General features: G+C 38.7%; 1 protein-coding gene and 1 long non-coding RNA gene across 3 annotated transcripts in view; one reads left to right on the forward strand and one right to left on the reverse strand.

Annotated features, from left to right (window-relative positions):
• Positions 1-7841, reverse strand: part of LOC140588310 (antigen WC1.1-like) — a 56052-nt gene extending 48211 nt beyond the window's left edge. The window contains exons 1-8 of the mRNA XM_072710277.1: positions 7618-7841; positions 6121-6435; positions 5373-5699; positions 3354-3665; positions 2511-2825; positions 2102-2416; positions 1078-1404; positions 601-915 (exon numbers count right to left, since the gene is read on the reverse strand). Coding sequence (XP_072566378.1) covers positions 601-915; positions 1078-1404; positions 2102-2416; positions 2511-2825; positions 3354-3665; positions 5373-5699; positions 6121-6435; positions 7618-7807 — 2416 coding nt within the window. The 5' untranslated portion in view covers positions 7808-7841. The remainder of the gene's footprint in view (positions 1-600; positions 916-1077; positions 1405-2101; positions 2417-2510; positions 2826-3353; positions 3666-5372; positions 5700-6120; positions 6436-7617) is intronic.
• LOC140588313 (uncharacterized) lies at positions 799-3118 on the forward strand. 2 transcript variants are annotated; one of them, XR_011989675.1, is made up of 3 exons: positions 799-924; positions 1210-1313; positions 2110-3118. It is a non-coding gene; the product is annotated as an uncharacterized lncRNA (long non-coding RNA). The 2 variants fall into 2 exon arrangements; XR_011989676.1 differs by having other exon boundaries at positions 832-924; positions 1214-1313.
• Positions 7842-15326: the final 7485 nt, after the last annotated feature.

Below are 15326 nucleotides of genomic sequence, written 5' to 3' on the forward strand. Positions count from 1 at the left end.
ACCTAATGACGCCCATGCTCGAAGATGACCGGTATTCTAATAAATATAAGACTTAAATAAACATGCAGTGTCAATAAAAGTAATTCAACAAAGTGAAGCAGCACATACTGACCTCTCCTCCTACCGATTCTTTCAGTCGAACGTTAGATTTATAAATTAATTTCATTAATTCATATCAAACAAAGAGTTTAATGGAATTGGTTCCGTAAATTGAACCAAACTTCCCATCAATATTATTTATAACTTAGTTGGCAGGCTGCATTGTTACTGACCTGACCTGCCCACACTCACAATATTTTATGGTAAGCTGGTCCACCCGTGCATCAGATAATTGCTAATGTGCATTATTTTTTCATCTAGCGTCCAATACTAGAACATATATTTATGGTTCCCCTTATTTCTTATTCCGCATTTAAATATCATTCCTTTTTTAAGCTTCTGTCATTTTTATCCTGCTATTGTGATGTACACTGAACGAAATAAATAGGTAAATGAATAAATGACTGATTGCTTTAGGAATCACAGTCGACTCACGGGTTTCTGACTGCATATCTGAATCGTCAGCTTTCAGGGAGCAGCCCTATCCCTTACTGTCTGTACCTGAACACATAACTCCTACGTCCTCTTTATAGACACAGTCATTCTGTCCCCTCGGTGCTGAAGGACAGTCCCACAGAGACGTCTCATTCCCCTCACAGTCCACCTCATCTAGCCAGATGGGTCCAGTTCCTGGTCCAAAGAAGGTGGGCACTGGGTCACGGAGAGCCGTCCCACACTGGAGCTGTCTGCACACCACCTCAGCATCCTTCAGGTCCCAGGAGTGTCCACACACTGTCCCCCAGGAGCCCTGGTGGAGCACCTCCAGCCTCCCTGCACAGCCCCCAGCATCACCCACCAGCCTGATGGACCTGTGATCTGGAGAAAGTAAGGAAGGGAGGGAGGGAGTAAATGTCACATTAAACATGAAATGGACTTATTATTTCATGACGCTAATTTCATTTAATTACTGTAGGCAACATTTATGACATCAGTAAAAAATGTTTGGATATTCTTTCTGTTGGTATCTTTTATACTCACTGGAACACTCTACGGAAACATATGGACCAGAGCTGCAGCTCAGTCTGTGTGGATCACTGCAGTTCACCAGGTGAGACTCACTCCCAGAGCACTGATACCCTGTCAGACATACATCACTGTCCCCTGTCCCAGACAGGGAGGAGCTGTTGAGCCTTACTGCAGAGCCACAGCCCAGCTGTCTGCAGACCACAGAGGTCTCCCTGAAGCTCCAGGAGTCCATGAGAACTCTGGTCCAGGTCAGTTGGTAGTAAACCTCCACCTGACCCTCACAGCCACTCTCTCCAGACAGTCTTACTGTCCCATTGAGAGCTGAGAGAGATTTAGACCCTGTGGATAGATCAGTCACTGTCAATGTTTGTCTGATATACACATCAATAAAGCAGCTTTCACTCATCTCAGAATTAAAGTCATGTTTATATAGATGTCTGCCTAATGTCACTCAGAATAGTCTTACATTGAGAAATGCCTGATTGAGTCACGTCTGATCACATTTATGTCCAAGGTCCATAGAAAACAATATACACTGAGAAATGCCTGAAAACACATGTAATAAAAACATATAGTTTTGACATTGTGGGGATCATTTTTCAAGTCCCCACAAAGAACTGTGAATGCAATTGAAACTAAAAATGCCAAAAGTCACGTATTTAGTTTGGTTACTTATGGGTAAAGTTAGGGCTGGGCAGGGATTAAGTTCGTCATGTTGGGATTAGAGTTTTCCCCAAAGGAATGATTGGAGAGTCCCCACAAAGGTATAATAAAGATATAATTAAAAACCTCTGTGTGCATTTGTCATGGGTAGGTTAAAAAGCTTCCATATGATTGTTTGGAATTGCATTTGTTTCTGTGATATGAGGCTGATGCCTGTATCAATGTTCCTTATCAATCGTTTATCATAATGTTCTTATTTTCTTATTGTTTAAATTTTGACCAAGTCGATACATTATTTATCGCCCTATAACTTAGTAATAACTTTCTTGCATGAAAATGTCTCAGGTGTAGTTGTGACCACATCGGTTCTCACCATCACAGATGACTCCTGCATCCCGTCCATGAGAGCATGCAGCTCGACTCCATGAGGACACAGCACACTGGGAGAGGTGTGTCTCATTCCCCTGGCACTCAAACACATCAGCCCAGATGCGGCCTCTCCCCTCTCCAAACCAGGCCTGTCCTGGCACTGCCACAGCGCTCCCACACTGCAGCTGCCGACAGAGAACACTGGCTGCTCTCATATCCCAGGATGCATCACACACTGTCCCCCACACAGTGAAGTACTGCAGCTCCACCCTCCCGGAGCAGAAGTCAGGGCCGCCCACCAGCCTGGAGTCTGTGTACCCTGCAATCAGCACAGGGGATTAGAGCCTGTTTATGTTAAGATTTCCTTAATATTTATTGATATGTTTTCTGACAAGTAGCCATGTTGTTCTTACCTGAACACACCAGTCCCACATCATTACCATGGGAGCAAATCTCTGTCTTTGAAGATGATTTCGGACAGAAGTAAATATGAGATTCATTCCCTCTACACTGAATCTCCTCTCTCCACACCTGGTCATCCCCCTTCCCAAACACAGCCCCCCCCAGCACCTCCACAGGGATCCCACAGCCCAGCTGCCGACACACAACCTCTGCATCCTGCAGGTCAAAGTCAGCATCACACACTGTGCCCCAGATATCTCCATGTTTCATCTCTACTCTCCCAGCGCACTGGTGTGCACCTTGGACCAGTCTGACCTCTCGATGATCTGCAAATTTAAAGATAAATAAGCATTTAATACAATCAGGAGTCTCTCTTTACCTCCTGTGTCTGGCAGTGTTCTGCTCTCCCTTTACTGTTGTACATCTGCTGTTTCATCGGTCTGTTGTGCTGCTGCTGTTGATGAATCTTTGAAAAGTGGATGTATCTTCAATTGATTTCCAATTGATTTTGACTATGATGCAGATGCATTTAAATTCTGTGGAATTTACAATTTTATATGAAATCTGAAATTTATATGTGCTTAATAGCATTAAATAAAATATATAGCTAATTATCCAATGTGTCTAATATCTCTGTAGGCCACCTAACAATAATTTCTGCTATGCACATCATTTAACAAGTTACTGAGGGTATAATTCATTAATGTAAGGAATTTTATACATTTAAAACTGAAATTCAAGGCAACGAGCAGAGCCTCCCTTTTAAAAACTTCCCCAAGATTTTTTAAAATATGATTAAAAGGGAGGAAACTGGCTTTGCACAGCATGTTTACTGATCAGTACATGTGTCCTACCTGAGCAGACGACTCCAGCATCCAAGGAATGACTACAGTACTGAATTCCCCATCCTCTGTGTCCACAGTCTTTTAATGTTGACTCGGATCCATTACAGGCCACATATCTCATCCAGATCTTCCCTGTTCCTGCTCCAAATTGAGCACGCCATGGTGCTGCTACAGCATCTCCACAAAACATCTGCCTACACACCACTGCAGCATCCTCCATATCCCAGCCCTGACCACACACTGTGCCCCACTGTCCTTCATGAAGAACCTCCACTCTCCCAGCACAGGGACCGTCACCACCCACCAGTCTTACGTCATTGTCTGGAAGCACAGGTCAATTGATCATAGTGAAGACTTTTTATGTTTCATTACAAAACAGTAATTTTTAAATAAAATTGGTAAAAGACTTCAAGTACTAGTAATTTTACCTATATATACACTACTGTTCAAAAGTTTGGGGTCACTTAGAAATTTCCTTTCTTTTGAAAAAAAAGGAAGCTATTTTGGCCATTAAAATAACATCAGATTGATCAGAAATACCACATAAACATTGTTAATGTTGTAAATGATTATCATAGCTGGAAACAGCTGTCTTTAATGTTATATCTTCATGCGCGTACAGAGGCCCATAATGAGCAACAATTAGCCCTGTGTTTCAGTGGAATGTTGTGTTCACTAATGCAAATGTATCATTTAATTTTTTTTATCGATCATTAGAAAAAATTGTTGTGCTGATTAAAGAAACAATAAAACTGCCCGCCTTTGGACTAGTTGGATATCTGGACCATCAGCAATTGTGGGTTCAATTACAAGCTCAAAATGGTCAGAAATAAAGAACTTCCTTCTGAAACTCATCAGTCTATTCTTGTTCTGAGAAATGAAGGCTATTCTATGTGAGAAATTGCCAGGAAACTGAAGATCTCATAGAATGCTGTGCACTACTCCCTTCACAGAGCAGCGCAAATTGACTCTAACCACAATAGAAAGAGGAGAGGGAGGCCCCGGTACACAACAAATACATTGGAGTGTGTTGTTTGAGAAACAGAAGCCTCATGGTCTTCAACTAGCAGCTTCATTAAATAGTACCCGGAAAAGACCAGTCTCAGCAGTCAAGAGGCAACTCTGGGATACTGGCTTTCTGGGCAGAATTGCAAAGAAAAAGCCATAAAAAGAAAAGATTGAGATGGGCAAATGAACACATACGCTGGACAGAGGACGATTGGAAAAAAAGTGCTATGGATAGACGAATCTAAGTTCGAGGTGTTCGGATCACAAAGAAGAACATTTGTGAGACGCAGATTGAATGAAAAGGAGGAGTGCTTGACGACATCTGTCAAGCACAGTGGAGGCAAAGTGATGGTCCGGGGTTGTTTTTGTGATGATAAAGTGAGAGATTTGTACAGGGTAAAAGGGATCTTGAAGAAGGAAGGCTATCACTCCATTTTGCAACCCCATGCTACATCTAGTGGACATCACTTAATTGGTGTCAGTTTTATCCTACAACAGGACAATGATCCAAACACAGCTCTAAACTATGTAAGAACGATTTAGGGAAAAAGCAGTCACCTGGTGGTCTGTGTATAATGGAATGGCCAGCACAGTCACCGGATCTCAACTCTATTGAGCTGTTATGGGAGCAGCTTGACCGAATGGTATGTAAGAAGTGCCAATAAAACCAATCCAACTTGTGACAGATGCTTCAGGAAGCATGGGGTGAAATCCTGTCAGATTATGTCAACAAACTGACATCTACAATCCCCAAGGTCTACAAGGCTATAATTGCTGAAAATGGAGGACTCTTTGACAAAAGCAAAGTTTGAAGAACACTGTTATTTTAATTGAAAAAATTATTATTTCAAATTTTATCAATTTTTAAATCAGATTTCCTATTTATTTAGCAATATTTCCTATTCAAACTCATTTCATGTATATTTTCATGGAAAACAAGGATGTTTCTAAGTGACCCCAAGCTTTTCAACGATAGAGTATATTTATATATTTCTTTCTTTTGGCATCTTTTATACTCACTGGAACACTCTATGGACACCTGTGGACCAGAGCTGCAGCTCAGTCTGTGTGGATCACTGCAGTTCACCAGGTGAGACTCACTCCCAGAACACTGATACCCTGTCAGACACACATCAATACCCCCTCCCCCAGACAAAGAGGAGTTGTACAGCCTCAATGCAGAGCCACAGCCCAGCTGCCTGCAGACCACAGAGGCCTCCCTGAAGCTCCAGGAGTCCATGAAAACTCTGCTCCAGGTCAGCTGGTAGTAAACCTCCACCTGACCCTCACAGCCACTCTCTCCAGACAGTCGTACTGTCCCATTGAGAGCTGAGAGAGATTTAGACCCTGCAGATACATCAGTCACTGTCAGTGTTTGTCTGATATACACATCAATAAAGCAGCTTTCACTCATCTCTGGATCAAATTCAGGTTTAAATTGAAGTTTACTTGATTCCATCCAAAATGTAATCATGTGCAATACCATTTAATTTCTAGATATAGTACATTGTGTTTTTAATGTGTTATAAATGTTCATTAGACAGAAATTGCATATTGAGACTGTAACCTTCTATAAGCTCCCAAACACTCAATTATAAAATTATATATATATATATATATATATATATATATATATATATAAGAAAATTCAAACAAAGGATTTAAAATATTCATGTTGAACTTGGTCTGTTTATTGCACATGTATATTTGCAATGTATATTTACAGTTCATTAATATGTTCTCTAACAAACAGTCCTGTTGTTCTTACCTGAACACACCAGTTCCACATCATTATCATGGGAGCAGTTCTCTGTCTTTGAGGATGATTTTGGGCAGAAGGAAATATGAGATTCATTCCCTCTACACTGAATCTCCTCTCTCCACACCTGGTCACGCTCCTTCCCAAACACAGTCCTCCCCAGCACCTCCACAGGGATCCCACAGCCCAGCTGCCGACACACAACCTCTGCATCCTGCAGGTCAAAGTCAGCATCACACACTGTGCCCCAGATATCTCCATGTTTCATCTCTACTCTCCCAGCGCACTGGTGTGCACCTTGGACCAGTCTGACCTCTTGATGATCTGCAAATTTAAGGATAAATATGCATTTAATACAATCAGGAGTCTCTCTTTACCTCCTGTCGCTGGCACTGTTCTACTCTTCTTTCACTGATGTACATCTGATGCTTTGTCAGTTTGTCCCGCTGCAGTTGTTGGTAAATTTTTGGTAAGTGTTTTGAGACAGCAGTCCTGGGGGCTCATTTATAAAGGCCTCAGACAAACAATATAGCCATGACACATACATACACATATTTATACTAACATTTTTGGGTTTCTAAAGGCAGAAGAGAAACAAAACAAACCCAAAGTTTGCACATTCATGAATGGTCCAGAGCAGTCGTACAAACGAAACAAAAAAGACTGACATCTAGAGATCAGACGGAAATGAGCATCTCAGTTGCATTTAGATTTAGTTTTAGCACATGTGCACTCATATGTGCAGTCACCCCTTTAATACAGTCAGGTGTCTTTTATTCCTCTCCTCTCTCTAGCAGTATTCCATTCTCCTTTTACTGCTGTACATACTGTATGTTGTTCCTTTAGTCATACTGCTGTTGTTCATGAGTATTTGGTATTTGATACTGAGCACCATGACATCATGAGAAAATGGTAACCCTCCAAGAAGACAACAGAAAACAAACACTTTTGAATAAATATTTGAACTCAGATATTTCTATTTAAGGAGATTAATTTAAATTTATATTTTGATTATTTGGAGCAAGTAAGGGAAGCAAACATCTGTAGTGTTTTTATCAATTAGCAGACAAAACAATAAAATGCACAAATAATATTTTGTATAGGCTTTCAGTAATTGATTTTCACAGAATTTATTTGTTTGACTGGTACCCAGTCAAGGGGGTGTAACTTTTGTCCTATGCTGAGACTTTCTGGGGAATGGAGATACACACTCAAAAAATGATTCGTGACCCAAGTAAACATTAAGAAATAGTTTTAAGTAAAATGTAACTAAAATATCTGAAATCAAAAGTGTATTAATGGAAAGCACATACACATAATGTGAATTTAGTTAACCCTTACTAAATCTAAATAAACCAGGTAAACTATTATATTCGACTAGACCACATAAGGAGTGACATGTATTACACTCCAGTACAGTACGTGGCGATAATGCTGCAATTTTGCGGTAAAATAATTATTGTTGCCACGCCTCCACGAACGTTGGATATAGTGTTGCCAACTTACCGACTTTGTCGCTATGTTTAGCGAGTATTTTTGACCTCTCTGGCGACTCGTTTTCAAAAAAGCGACTAGCGACAAATCTAGCGACTTTTTCCAGTGTTATTGGAGACTCTGACGTGGAAGCACGTATCGTTCTTACTCTCCTCACCGAGCAGCGGGTGCTGCCGTAGGCTCCCCTCCCGTCCCAAAGCATTCACAGGCGGACAGTCCTCAAGCAGCAGCCCCGCCCAGCTGCAGTCAGAGCAGCGGATGTTCATCTTTCCGCGTCCAGACTGCAAATGAATTGCGCATGCGCGAAGCCACCACTGGCTGATCCTGCCCTGGCTTATTACCAAAAACTCCGCCAAGTATGACAGTTTTTAAGAACAAATTTGTTAAGTGGCTTGTTTCCCCAAAAGGTAAAGAAACTCATTTCAAGATAATTAATAATATATACCCAGTGTCTGAATTTTTAGAGAGACGGTTTAAATTTGAGGTGGACCTGTGTTCTTTTTGTGATTCAGCCTGTGAAACGTTACAACACCTGTTTTTTCTATGTCCTATGTCAGCTGGTTTTTGGTTGGAAATATACACCTGGTTATCACTCTTGATTAATGATATTCCACAGTTTGACGTATTTGATGTTATCTTCTACATGGATAACCTACACCCCTCTGTTTCTACTGTGATTAACATTGTCATCCTTTTAGGTAAATACCATTTACATTGTAGTAAGTGGAGAAATAGTAAACCGTCTTTCATATGGTTTTTAAATGACTTTAAACAGTACTTCATGTCTCTTAAGAAACTGAGATCAAGCAAATCAGTGAGGATCTGTGATGACATTTCTCATTTTTTACTGTTTTAATTCATGTCTCCAGTGCCTATGCGCTGTATTTTGCACTTAATTTTATTACTGTGAATCCTTTTAGCCCCCCCCCCCCTTATCGCTCTTTTCTTTATTTTGTTATGGTATTGTAGTAATTGATTGTTGATTTGTTTTATCCTCTGCGAGATTCTGTACTGCATTGTATTTTGTTGTTATTCAATTCAAAAATAAAAAAAAGTTTTTAAGAACAAGTAATTCCGCCAGAGTGTCTCTTTCGGGTCACTTTTGCCGGTCCCAAGCCCGGATATAGGAAGAGGGTTGGAATTATGATATAAAAAAACAAGAATCGACAGAATAAAGTTCATTTGTAATTCTAAATGTATTTAGGGTGTTTTTTAACCACCTTTTGTCTCTCCCATGACATTATTCCTCTCTCCTACAGTGTCCATTATAATTACATGCACATTATGCAAATTAGGCGATGGCGTCATTTAGCGACTTCTAGCAACTTTTGGGACAACCAATAGCGACATTCCTTGCTGAGGAGTTGGCAACAGTGGTTGGACATGATTTTGGCTGAAGCAGACGCGTGTCAAGAAGGTTGATTCGGTGAGTTTTTTTGTGTTAACAGTATGTATGCAAGTAAATCTGTGTCATTACAATTTGAATTTTATATGCCTCTGAAATTCTAACATTGAATATTTATGCATTGGAAATATGCATCGGAAATTCTATGGTCCGAATTCATATCATATGCAAAAATACGAGGTTAAAAATACAAAGACAACATTTCAAACTTGCTCCAATTCGACGGTCCGAATTCACATGCAAAAATACGAGGTTAAAATTACAAAGACAACATTTCAAAGTTGCTCCAATTCGACGGTCCGAATTCACATGCAAAAATACGATGTTAAAAATACGAGTTATACATCCGGGATACCAAGGCTAAGCAATCGAATCTGTGGCTGCGTTCGACTTGGGCTTAGGTCTGTCTGCAGCTGAGGTGACAAGAGCATCTGGCTGCAGCTGCAGGGGTGGAGTATAAACTGACTATATGTCCGTGTCATTTATGATGTAGCTTACATATTACTAAAAACTAGAAATGGCAATTTCGAATCATCAAAACAATTTCGAAACATTCGAAACAAAAAAGTATTGAAACATTAGTTGTGCACTGCCTGCTGGCAAAAACTGGAACTGCAGCTATAGCAAATACGGCAGAATAAAAATCTATTGCTGCAAGTTTCGAATGTCACGAAGCTCGCACTGTCAAAAATGTGCATAATACAATATAATTTATTTTTGATTATGTTTATATTCTGTCATAGGTATCCTATATCTGCAATTCACGTGTGATAACTTTTTGCCAACCGTAATTCAAGTAGTACGAATCATAAAAACGTTAGATTATTAATATCAGAAGCAGAGAAGTTAGCAATATTATAAACAAGTTTGCACGTCCAGTTACGTGGCCTCTGTAATGGAGCATATTTAGCCACCGGCTCATTCCACCATGCTGTGCTAAAAATACTACTGGCGATTATCGCTGCCCGAAGCTGTCAGACAACGGGTGACCGACATCACACTTTCTCCAGACGTTACACTCCACATCCATAGCCATAATACGTCAGGAAGCATCCTCTCTTGTTATAATTCAGTCCGGTGCCATGTGTTCTAACTGCACATAATTTATTTGCAGATGATTATTATTCTCATCTTTAAATATTCATGTTTAGTGTCACATTCTGATCAATACTTTACATCCATTTGTGTACTATGTACTTTTTATATCTGCTGCAGTATGTTTACTTTGCTAGCACCATGTGTACAGTCTTTGTACCTTGTCTGTTTGGCATTATCTGCATTATTTGCATGTTTGTATGCACCAGAATTTCCCCCAGTCAATCAAAACCTAAATTGGGTCTTATATCATTTATAGAGATTTGTTCCCATGGTTGTGTATTGTTAAAACATAATTTCTGTATTTACATATCATTTGAGTATTGAGTGTGCATAGCAATTAAGTAGTTACTGAGGTTAGAATACTCATCCTATCTCGGTTTGTGTATGTTGAGCAGGTAATAGGAACAGTTTAGTTTTTAGTTTTAGTTTCTGTGTTAGCAATGTTAATATATGTATATGTAATATTTAGGGGTGTAACGGTTCACAAAAATCACGGTTCGGTTCGATACGACACAATGCCAGATAATTTCATTGATTTTTTTTCACTTTTTTATTTATTAAAACATCAAAAAAGTATGATCTTGTTTTTTTCTTTTACTTTAAACAATGATGAAGCTATTCTTCACACATCTTCTGAGGTTTCTTTTTAGCAGCAAATAAAACAAAACCTCCTTTATAACCAAAACCAAAAAGCTCCTGATAAAAAAAATTTATGTAACTTTGTAGTAGTTATAAACTAATAGAAAGAAAAGAACAATTTTGTTTTTATATGGAACTCAGTTTCAATCAATTTTTTAAGTTTTTTTTTTCAGAAAGATGAGTGTGTCCACATTTTATCCACCACTCTCTTGCCATCATCCTCATAACTTACAGGGAAACCAAAGTGCTCCCAAACTTCAGACCTGTTGGTTATAGGAGGATCCTATAATTGGATTTCAAATAATAATAATCACCAAACTACTCGCTCAAACCAAAAACGCCACACACACCCAACACGCACCGATTTTTCTGGGTTTTTTTTTTCTCGCCGTGAACAATAGTGCGGCGGTCACGTGACTGATGTTTTGAAACATTTCGTAAACTCCGTATCGAGACCAGAAGTTTCGGACATCTTCGGAACGGATCGATCCTGGGTACCGAAATTGTGTCACACCAGGGTAGTTGTAAACTTTCCCCACATCAGCAGATTAGCTAGGAAATACCTCTGCATTCCAGCAACTAGCTCTGCATCTGAAAGGTTGTTCAGCACAGGTGAAAACGTTGTAACTTGTCAAAGGTCCTCCCTTAAGCCCACATCTGTGAACATGTTAGTGTTTCTGACAAAGAATCTTAAAACTTGAAATGTAGAAAACTTCCATGAGCAGTAGCATAATTTATCCATGTTTTTTGTTTGTTTGTTTTGTTTTTACTCAAGAGTTTGTGCAATTTTATTATTTGACTTATTTATTTGACACACTGCAGTTTTATGTTGCAAAGCAACTCTTTTTAAGTTTTGTGGATATTATACATGGTTATGCTCAAGATATGTCAACCCATTTCCACTGGAAATGCCTTTTGGTTAAACTGTCAGCAAGGAATTTGCATTTGCACTGTTAAATTTTTATATAGCTTTAATGCACATAAAAACAGCTGCTTGTTTAAGTGAAAATAAATTGGGTTTTTTTGCACTAATAAAGTTGTGGAGTTGTAAAGTATTTTGTCTCGCGTCAATCATATCATCAGTTATATCGTTATTGCAATTTTTCAAATATATATCGTGATAAATATTTTTGGCCATATTGCCCTGCCCTAATAGCAAATATCACCCCAATGGCCATTTGAAGGGAATTAATTGTTGTGCTTCAGATGTCTGGCATCTGTCTACAATTCACTACAGCATCCCCTGTACCCCAGTAATCTTCACACTGCGCCCCACTGTCTTAATGTTTAACCACAACTCTTCTAGCACAGAGACTGTCACCATCCACCAGACTCACATAACTGTATGGAAGCACAGGACAGCCACTATAAGACATTTCAGTTCAGTGTTATACATGTACAGTAGGCTACATCCTGTTTTCTATAGCATGTTGTATAGATCACTATGGGCCTCATTTAGCAAAATTTCATTGAACCATCGAAACTTCAGAATTTGTTGGCCCTGGGGAGGGATTAGGGTGGTGGATCAGTGAACCAAACTTAAGTTTAGCTACTTCCAGTTTTTTTCAGATGCGATATGGTGCTTGTCAGGCGTTGTGAAAATGACATGGCTTTAAAATGTATTTTATTTATTTACTAGTTTGTTTGGGTGGTGTGGTAGTTAGCACTGTCGCCTCCCACCTCTGGAACTTGAGTTCAAGCTTCCACCAGTCTTCCATGTGTATGGAGTTTGCGTGTCATTGTGAGGTTTCCTCCAGGTACTCTGGTTTCCCCACCACAGTCCAAAACCATGCTGAGGCTAATTGGAGTAACCAAATTGCTTGTTGGTGTGCATGTGAGTGTGCCCTGTGATGGGTTGGTGCCCCATCCTGGGTTGTTCTCTGCCTTGTGCCTAAAGGTTCCAGACCCCCTGTGACTATGAATAGGACAAGTGGTTTCAAAGAATGGATGGGTGCTTGCTTATTTATTTACAGCTGACTTGATTATGTGACCCTTTATTTGACAAACGCAAAATGCTTTGATTTTCGCTCCCATTAATCTCAGGCTAATTTCCTGGAATAGGTATAACGCATAGACAAAAATGACATATTTTTGGAATTGAGAGAACTTACCCAGGGTGCGTTTCCATACAGCGATGGGGGTTCCCATTGACTATGCATCATACAGTGGTGCCTGTACCCACGAGCGTCTGAGGCCACGAGTAACTTGAGTCACGAGCATTTTTATTTAATAAAATCTCGCTGTACCCATGAGCAGTGTTTGGAGCCATGAGCTGTTTTGTGTTGCCACAATATGGCACCCAAGCAGTGCTATGATACGTATGTTTACATCCACTCTTGTAAATGTATGAATGTTTTTTTTTATATAAAATGCGTCCTAAATGTAAAACAGTCCTTAATTTAAGATACGAACATACCGATGTGCGTTACAATACGGGAAAGAGGTACGTATCTTTCTTGCATAGGCTAACTGATTGCTGTATTGTAAACAATTTTTCGTAAATTTGTGATCGCACTGATAATCAGTGTTAATTTTGACAGCAAATTTTTATTTAGTTTTAGTCATAGTCTATTGACTAAAATGTAATTTAGTTTCAGTCATAATTTAGTCATCTAAATTATTTTAGTTTTAGTCGACTATATATCATAAGACTACAGTCGACTAAAACTACAGTTGATTTAGTCAACTAAAATTAAAAGTGCAAAGTGTAATGTCTAAAGTTTCCCTTCGACTTCTGAAACTCATTATGTTCACCAAGATGAAATGAAACAAATGTTAAACAATGGTATTAAGGTCTGACTGTGCAGTACACAAAGACACAGATTTCACTCTTATTTGAAACACAAACAATTGTTTATATAACCGGAATCTGAGTACTGTCAAATCAGGAGTGCCATTAGTGCAAAAATAATAATGCCACCAGGCCTGCTCTCTCTGAATATTAAAAGAAAAATATTTGTAATATTTTCATTTGCTATTGTTCGCTGTTAATTGTTTCACCTGAAATTCTCAAATATGTTTAAAGAAAAATACCAATAATGCTCTCAGGGCTTTATACCCATTATCAAGAAAAAAAAATTCAAATATTGAAAACATACTTCTCAAAGGCTATCAGTAGCAGGAAGTGCAACCATTCTATTTTAGCATTTTCGACAGCAATATAATTACCTCAAGGCTACAATTCTATTAAGTGTATAGAGCCAAAAATCAACTCTCCTCACTTTCAGGTGATTTCATGTTCGTTGAAGTTGCCGCTTTTTAACAACTGTATAAAGTAATGTTATTTGTTATATAAATCAACTCGGGTGAAACAAAAAAAATTTTTCAGGGTTGCCAAATCTCAAGCTTCTGGTATGATACTCACGCTTTCAGACTCACGCAGGAAATCTTACGGCAAATCTATATTATTACATTATAAACCTAAAATTAGCTATGTCAAAAGTGCATTTACACAGTTAAATACAAAAGCAGACTATTTACAAGGTAAGAACTGTTACATGTGTGCAGACATCTTGAATTGAAAATCTCACTCTAGCCAGCTGCCCGAAGTTGGCAACCTCGCGTTTTATTTGAAATGAAAAGTAAAATTCGCTGTTTTCGCCTGAAACGGCTCGTCATTCCGTTTGCGTTGTTACCCCGACAAATATAAAGCTAATATGAGAAAAATATGTCACGTTTTATAATATGTTTGAAATAATATCACCGCCCATATCCTACTCTAAAAGAGATTGAAGTTCGTATGTATAAGTCTGTTAAAACCAGACTTTCATTTTATTACCGGTGTGGGATTATCGAAACCAATACTTAAATTCATGAACACTAAAATACATGACATAAAAACGATTGCATTAGGATTTTACGGTTTAAGTTAAACACTTTATTCAAACATGCACAATTTTCACATTTTATTTTACCCCATTTTGAAATGCAGCCCTACTTTTAAAACTAGTAAATGAGAAAACATTATATATATGGGAAGCCATACATATATATTCAGCTCTATGTCACGTGACAAATATTGTCAAAAGGTTTTTGAATTGTACTGAATTAATTTGATTTGACAGTAGGGATGAGCGAGTACAGCATTATCTGTATCCGTATCTGTTAACCATATGAATTATCTGTATCTGTATCTGTACTCGGAATGGGCGGGGCCTAACCCGGAAGTGGGCGGGGTTTGACCTGGAAGTGGGTCGGGTTGTCTTTAAATGGGTGGGGCTTTAACCGGTATGTTATTTTAAGCATGCAATTGATATGGGTTGATCAGAAATTGTTATATTTATTGCTGATTAGAAAACTATTTACATGACAGCATCAGCATTGAGCTTCAGATCAGTGGTTTTGATCACGATAACAAACGAACTATATACAGAACAAGTTTTGCAACAATGAATACAACACATGCGGTTGCAATTATGAAGTAAAATGTAATGAACAAGAGTTTTCATCTCAACATAACTTTCTTTTTTTAACTTTTAATTTTTTTATGATCAGTGTGATTTCTTTTTTTTTGGTTCTTTTTTATTTTTTTTATTTCCACACCAGGTATGTTTGAGTGTGTGTGAGTGAGTGAGTGAGT

This window comes from Paramormyrops kingsleyae, chromosome 3, assembly GCF_048594095.1.
Source record: "Paramormyrops kingsleyae isolate MSU_618 chromosome 3, PKINGS_0.4, whole genome shotgun sequence".
In the NCBI taxonomy this organism is placed as follows: Eukaryota; Metazoa; Chordata; class Actinopteri; order Osteoglossiformes; family Mormyridae; genus Paramormyrops; species Paramormyrops kingsleyae.